General features: G+C 35.7%; 1 protein-coding gene across 1 annotated transcript in view; it reads left to right on the forward strand.

Moving 5' to 3' along the window:
- The window catches only part of LOC106877697 (protocadherin-23), a 111,859-nt gene that overhangs the window by 53,949 nt on the left and 49,293 nt on the right, over positions 1–8,617 (forward strand). The window contains exons 21-24 of the mRNA XM_014926651.2: positions 3–103; positions 834–949; positions 2,883–3,049; positions 6,641–6,885. Of these exons, the coding sequence (XP_014782137.1) occupies positions 3–103; positions 834–949; positions 2,883–3,049; positions 6,641–6,885 (629 nt within the window). The remainder of the gene's footprint in view (positions 1–2; positions 104–833; positions 950–2,882; positions 3,050–6,640; positions 6,886–8,617) is intronic.

Raw genomic sequence — 8,617 nt, forward strand, 5'->3', positions numbered from 1 at the left:
AGCTACGTATATTGCAAATATTGATGAAGATTTTCCTCCAAATGATGTAATCTTCAAGGTGAATGCTATGACAGGTGCACACTATTCCATTGATAATACAAAGGTAAAATGCCTTTCACTTTCTTTCTTTCTTACACCCCTGTTCCTTAATCATCACTATCATTGCCATTAGCATTATTTTGACCATCATCATCATCATCATTAATGCCACATAGAAATACAACCATCACAACTTGACCGTAACAACCTTCAAGCCATACCTCTTTCCATGCACGCACCCACACGTACACACACTTTTTATCCGCCATGGTCACTGATGGTACCTCTGTGGTGTGGGCAGATGACCACACTCTGCACACTTTACTTCCAATCACTGCTATAAACAACAGAAATGAGTGAGAACATTATAACTTACTGTGCATGTGTGACAGAGTTCAAGGTCAATCTGTACCAAGCAGCTTCACTTTAGCTTTGTTACCATGACATCAGTTCTGATACTCTTTGACCAGACCTCGTACAACCATATATTATCATAGCAACTAATTAAATACAGTTTCACCTCTTTACATTCTGAGTCCAAAACTTATTGAGATCAACTTTACCTTTCTTCTTTGAGTTGATAAAATGAAATACCAGTTAAGTACAGGAAGTTAGATTTTACGGAGCTCTTCCATCAAACATTTTTGGCTTTGTGCCTATCTTAAAAATTTTTATTAGAATTATTGAGATATTAAACTTACAAAACTGGTTAAATATATAATGATATATTTGCTTAAGCCCATTTCATCTTTTCTTTTCTATTTTTCTTTTCTTTTCTATTTTTCTTTTTGCAGTTACCTTTCAGTATGAACTCTAAGACTGGGGATCTGATACTACAGTCTGAATTACATTACAATAGTAAGACTTCATATATCTTCCCAATTGAAGCTAGCTATAAGAATGAAAAAAGGTAGGTTGCTTGTTTCAAATGTTGAATACCTGAGACTAATTGTTAATTTCATCTTTAAGAATGAAAAATGCATTAATATTTATGTCTACAATATGTTTCAAATTATATTCCTGCAAATAAACCTACAAGTCAATTAAATTGGATTAGATGACTAAGAACACTGCAAAAGGATGAAACCCAAATTTGCTCTTGGCAGGATTTGAGCTTAGAACACAAAGAGCTGTAACCAAATATCATAAAACATTTTGTCCACTCTAATCTTTTCTTGTGTTGTTAATATTATGTCTACACCTGACTTAGGCTGGAACTTTTCATTGTAAATAGGAGTGCTTTACTGAGTATCATAGGGTTAATTGTGGAGTAGTAATTATCTAAATCTAATTGTATAGATTTGGAGTTTTTGTTTTTTCCATTTTTTTAAACCATCCTATTACCTCCTGAGTATTTGACCATAAGAAAAATTCAATCTTAATTGTGAGTTTGGGCATTATTCTATCCATGATATTTTTGCTTATATGTCCTATGTCCAATTTCCATGGACATATTAATCAGACTTTAGGGTTGCTATCAAAGTTATTTTTATGGTCTTTAAAGTTTATCCTAGGTTTTTTTTGGAGTGGGGGGGGGGGCATATGGTTTCATCCTATCTTCTATCTCTAGTCTGTTTACTATTTCATATTCTTTATTGGGGTCTAATGCAGTTTCACACCTCTCCTTGAAAAATGAATTAAAAAAAAAAATTTTTTGAATTCCTACATTTAAGATGTCGGAGATTACAAATATGGAAAAAAAAAGTGGATGAAAAAATTCAAAATTTAAAATTGGGGGAGGGGTGAGATCTGAGCCCCTTATTAAACATTAATTATTAAACATTAATGTTTGTTTCTCATAAAATGCTGTATATTTAGTTTACATTAAATTATTATTTACTATTTTCTAATTAAAGTATTAAATAGTGTAGTGTTTACACTATAAAGGCCACTGGTTTTGACCGCAGGCACTAGTATTCCGTTTGCATTCTTAAAGGCCTCCAATAGATCTCACTTTATAAATCCACCTGTTTAATGTATCCAAAATAGGTTGGGACCGAATTTTTACCCATAAAATCTCTTGTTTAATAAGTCTGATTGTCACTGCTCCTTCCTAAAGTTTCAAGTGGCAGCAGACAAATGAAGTGCTTTTGTTTTTTTGCTCTTAAATACTGACAGGTAGGCTCCACCTGTCATGTGGTGCACTCCATCATCCAAAAATAGATCAATAAATACATAGTAGTTGGTGGTGGCTGCTGGAGTCTACCACACAATCTACCTGTCATTCAATGGAGAAAGTAAGATCCAAGTCAAAATTATGCACCCTTCTCATTCATTGGATGATGGTATGTGACAGCTAGATGGTTGTGGCTACTGGAGCCTACCTGTTAGTATTTAAGGACAAAAGAAATTCATCGTTCAGTTCACGCAGAGAGGCAGACATACATACAAGTTGCTCAAAATGTTCAAAATGAAAAGAGAGAGGCAAGACAAATTGATGGAAGAAAAGATTGAATTGTTAGAATGTTACAAAGTTCTTGGGAAAGCAACTCAGCTGGAGGCAGCACAGAGTTTGGGAATTTCAAGAGGTCTACATATATAGACACATACATTAATGGTGGGCTTATATCAGTTTCTGACTACCAAATCCACTCACAAGTCTTTGATTGGCTAAAGGCTATAGTAGAAGATACTTGCCCAATGTGCCATGCAGTGAGACTGAACCTGAAACAATGTGGTTGGGAAGCAAACTTCTTTCCACACAGCCATCCCTGCCACACTAACTTTATTAACTTCATATAATATTGCATACAACCTTACTTGTAACTATTTGTATTTATGAACTGTTTTTGTTACTATTATCACTGTTATATGCTGAAACCATTTTATTTTTCAACTTACAGTACTGCAATAGCTGTGATTACCATAAACAATGTTAATAAAGCACCTACCATTCACGAGCCACTTGAGTTTACTATCTCTGAAAATTTGCCTGCTGGTTCGATAATTGGACACATATTTGCAACAGATCCAGACAACGATACCTTAGTTTACCAATTAAACAATACAAGTAAGGCAAAACAAGCTCACTTTTGTTGTTAATTTTTCTTTCTACATTTCACGTATGTTTTTCCTTTTCTGCAAACATTACACATCCAGTTTTGTAGGGAAATTTTATGTGATTTTGAAAACATTATACAATTTCCTTTTCTTTTCCTTTATCTTATCTGCAAACATTTCACATATGCCTTATTTTACAGCTTAAGTTGATTTCACTGCTGCAGAACAATAATACATATGTAGCAGGTCCTGCATCAGATGGTTGGACAAGATTGGGGAAGTTCTCCAGAGGTTCAACATCAACTTGGAGGATACTGAGGGAGTGACACAAGACTGCCAGTACTCTCCATCACTGGTGGACCTGGTCGGCACTGTGCATGAGGACGTTTTGGGACCACTGACTTGGAATTACCCCCAGCCTCATCAAGCTAAAATATGAAGACAAGCCAAGCCAACTACTTTTCAGCATTTTGCTTCTGCCTAACTGTTTTTTTGTTGCATATATATAATTTCCTTTGCAAAAATGTTTTAAATTTGTCTTTCCTCTCTGAAATCACTTCATACATTTATTAAGATATTAACAACCATGACATAATTTTTAACCAATTCACAAACACACACGCATTTACTTATATGTTTATTTCCTGCAAAAATTTCTAGTTTGTGTAAATTTTCTGTAAACAATTCATATTGAACATTTTGTTTTGCAGCCATCATATGGTTATTTTCAAAACTAGCCCATATATTTAATACTTTGTCAATACAATCTCAATATTAAATATATACTATTGTTACAACATTATCATCACATATTGAGAGGAGACTGGATTGTGCAAATCACTACAGAGCAAACTACCTTATCGTTACAGCACTCCTGTTATGGTTGCCTTTGTCTTCCATTCTTCTGAAAGTTTCTTAGCCTCCTAATTATGATTTCATTCACATCTCGGATTCTTTATAGGAATATTAAATTACCCCCAGTTAGTTATAGGTTTGCAAAGGGCCAATCACATAAACATACAGCGGTATAGCAAGGTTTCTCAGAACCTGAAAATGAAGATAACTATTCCCTTGCACACCCATCTTTCTAGGTCTTTGTGTTGTACATAAAATATATATTCTTTAATTAATAATGATTCATCGAAGGCACAAATATGCTAATTGAATTATCCATCATAAGGATAGCTTTATTTCAAACTACTTTATACTCTGGCTGAATATTTTATGCTGTTGACTAGGGAAGGAAACCAGGAGGGTTTTCTCTCAAGACTCATCAACAAACCATGAAATTGGGAGACTCTCCATTGTTTTGCTACTCATCAAAAGCATTGAAAAACTGCGTTTATATTCTCAACATTTCTCTTACAACCAACCTTTATATAATATTTAAATATTTAGGTGCAGGCATGGCTGTGAGGTAAGAAGCTTACTTCACAACCACATGGTTCCAGGTTCAGTTCCACTGCATGGCACCTTAGGCGAATGTCTTTTACTATAGCCTTTGGCCAACAAAAGCCTTGTAAGTGAATCTGGTAGATGGAAACTGAAAGAAGCCCATCATATATATATATATATATATATATATATATATGTATGTATGTATGGATGTATATATCTTTGTGTCAGTGTTTGCCAACCACCACCATTTGACAATCAGTGTTGGTGTGTTTACATCCTTGTAACTTAATGTGGTTTGGCAAAAAGAGACCAATAGAATAAATGCTATGCTTAAAAAAGTAAGTCCTGAGTTAAATTATTCAACTAAAACCCTTCACAGTAGTATATATGTACACACATACACATACATAATATATGTATGTATATACACCCGTGTGCACATGATGTATGTATATATTATCATCATCATCATCTTTTAATGTCCATGGGATGATCTTCCTTAAAGTCCACAAGGTACATCAGTTTGGGGCTATGGTAGAAGGCTCTTGACTGAGATGTTGCTGCAAAGTGGGATTGAACCAGGAATTACTTGGTTGTAGAACAATGTTCTTTGCCACACAGCAATACCTGTACATTTTCCCAAAGGACCAAAAAGTGATGCAGACATTTTGACCTCTGTACAATTTGAACTGAGAATATAAAGGCCCAATATGTTAAATACCAGTCTGCATGGCTCAGTGGTTAGAGCATTGGGCTCACAATCATGAGGTAGTGAGTTTGATTCCTGGACCAGGCTGTGTTGTGTTCTTGAGCAAGACACTTTATTTCATGTTGCTCCAGTTCACTTATCTGTAGAAATGAGTTGTAATGTCACTGGTGCCAAGCTATACTGACTTTTGCCTTTACCTTGGATAATATCAGTGGTGTGGAGAAGGGAGACTGGTATGCAGGGGTGACTGTTGGTCTTCCGTAAGCAACCTTGCCCGGACTTGTGCCTCAGATGAGAACTTTCTCGGTGCAATCCCATGGTCATTCATGACCAAAGGGAGTTTTTACCCTTTTACTTGTTGTAGATCAAACTGATTGAGTCCTCCTGCCAAACTTTGTTGTTTTGAACTGTCCTGCAATTTTAGAATTAATTGCTACTTTTGTATAAATGCCTTCTTACTGTCTCAAATGTTACTTCAAAATTTTCCATGAAGTATCACATCAGTGTTGCCATCACATCATTTTAACTCAGCCTACAGAGGAAACCTTGATGTGGTTGTGCAACTTAGTAGAAATAGCAGCCAAATATCTCTCAAATTATGCCTTACTACCATTGCCTTAAATAAAGAAATTATACATTAAAGTATGTAGTCCTTTGCTCCCTATTGAAATGGCATGTGTGCTGACTTAGGTTTGAGTTAGAGCTAAGCAACAACAACAACAAACTCAGTGCACCATTGAAGGAGCCTCTCTAGGGCCACATTGGACTGGCTAAAAAATAATCAAATCTTTTTCAGATCACACCAAACAAGGCTACCTAGGATGATATTGCTTGAGTACAGAATACACAAAAATAAAGCAGGATGTTCATAGGTGGAATGTCTTGATTATAGGTTTACTGGCTAAAAACTGACCTGGGAACAAAGGGTAAAGACCCCCTTTGGTCATGAATGACCATGGGATTGCACCTAGAAAGTTCCCCTCCTAGGCACAAGCACAGGCAAAGTTGTTTATGGAAGACCAACAGTCCCCCATGCATACCAACCTCCCCTCTCCATGCCACCAATGTTATCCAAGGCAAAGGGGCCGATACAGCTTGGCACCAGTTATGTTGGAGCTCGTTTCTACAGCTGAATGAACTGGAGCAACATGAAATAAAGTGTCTTGCTCAAGAGCACAACCCACAGCTTGGTCCAGGAATCGAACTCACTACCCCATGATTGTGAGCCTGAGGTTCTAACCACTGAGCCACGTGCCTGGATAAACACCCACAATAGGTATAGTCATTCACATCAATCCCAATGCCTGATTAGTACTTTATTTTACCTGTCTTGAGAGGATAAAAGGCTGAGTTTACTTCAACAGGATTTGAAATTAGAGCATAATGGGACATAACTGAATACTGCAAAGCATTTCATCTACCTCTCTTTTTGGTTCTTCTCATCCAACACTCCTAAATTCAAACTAATAGTAACAACTGATTTATGTTTTGCAGATTTCTTTCTGAATTCTACAACTGGTAATCTGTACAGTATGATGGAGTTTGATTACGAAACAAGAAAAAGCTCACTCAAACAGTTTACCTTAAGTGTGACAGTTAGTGACAAAAATCTCTTTGATACCAAACAGATTACTGTAACAGTGAACAATGCCAATGATACAGTACCCTTCTTTTCAAAGCCACAGTACAATGTAACGCGTCTAGAAAAGAACATCGCACCAAATCAATTTGTGGCTTCGGTAAATAATTACACATTTTGTGTGTGTGTGTGTGTGTGTGTGTAAATGGCAACAGTATAGAAACTTTTATATATGATTTTTCTTTGGTTTTTATTTACGTTCTTCTTAAGAGGGTTCAAGCTACTCGCTAATATATGTAAGTATGTGAGCACACATGGATAGATGGATGGATAGATAGGTTGGTATATATGTATGTAATGTACATGTTTGTATGTGTATGTTTGTGCCCACATGTTTTTGCATTGACAGCACTTGGCTCTGGTGACATGTGTTTATAAACTCCATTCACCAGCAACACGTTTAGCATTCACGTTATTCTGGCAAACGTAAGGCTTATTCATTCCCCTGTCTGCTTTATCTTGTAGCTTTCAGATTTTGATGAGATAACTGTTAATTATTAGAAAGATATTGTAAGGTTGGTGTGAGAGGTTAGATCTGGTCAGTTTGAGCGTAAAACATGTGGAATATTTTGGCCAGATTTGGCTGGTTTAAATGCTAAACAAATAAACAACATGTTTTGTGGCTTTATGTGCGAAGACCATTAACTGAGTACCTTACTTGAAAATCAAGTAAGGGTTGGCATCATGAAAGGTCATTGAATATTGTTTCAAAGAGTCTCATCCAAATCATGGCAAAAGCAGATAATGCCAATGATATGTATGTATATTTGTATTATGAATGGACCAATCTGTCTGTCTATGTATGTATGAAGCTTTGAATTATGTAACCTGGTTTGTTCTTATGATCATTATACATATATCTATATATATATATATATATCATCGTCATCATTTAACATCCATTATCCATGCTGGCATGATGTGTGTGTGTGTGTTTATCTGTTTCAATCCTTTGACTGGCCATGCTGGGGCAATGTCTTGAAGAACTTTTAGTTGAATGAATCAACCCCAGGACTTATTTCTTTTTAAAAACTGGTACTTATTCTATCATTCCTTTTTTGCCAAACCACTTGGTTACAGGAATGTAAACAAACCAACATATCTATATAATAAAGATGAACATTATTCATGGTCTATTTTTCAAGTTTTATGATGCTTGATCTTCAATTGCCGTCTTCATTATTCTATGTGTAAGAAGTATGCTACTCACAGAGATAGACTGTTACGAAATATTCCTATTACATTTGTGTGTGCACCTTAATAACATTATCTTATTGGTTTTTATTGATTTTATATTTATATCTTCGAGCCACCAGGTTGTTCATCTAAGAAAAACCATTTGTATTTTTGTTTGTTGTAATACTTAAGTGCAAGAAATAAGTTAACAGCCATTTCTTATATATGTTCAATACAATCTAAGTGAATAACTTTCAATATTCAGAGTACAATTTCAGCAGCTTTCTTCAACCCAGTCATTGATGGGTATTTCTGCTAGTGTATGCACACACACACACACACACACACACACGCGCACACACACACACACACACACATACATACATACATACATACATACATACATACATACATACATATATATACACACATACATATATATGCACACATACATACATACGTACATACATACATACATACATAGGCACAGGCGTAGCTGTGTGATAAGAAGCTTGCTTCCCAACCACATGGTTTCAGGTTCAGTTCCACTGGAGGCACCTTGAGCAAGTGTCTTCTACTATAGCCTTAGGCCAACCAAAGCCTTGTGAGTGGATTTAGTAGGTTGATGCAAACTTAACGAAGAAGCTTGTTGTATA

The sequence above is a fragment of the Octopus bimaculoides genome, chromosome 22 (genome assembly GCF_001194135.2).
Source record: "Octopus bimaculoides isolate UCB-OBI-ISO-001 chromosome 22, ASM119413v2, whole genome shotgun sequence".
Lineage (NCBI taxonomy): Eukaryota > Metazoa > Mollusca > Cephalopoda > Octopoda > Octopodidae > Octopus > Octopus bimaculoides.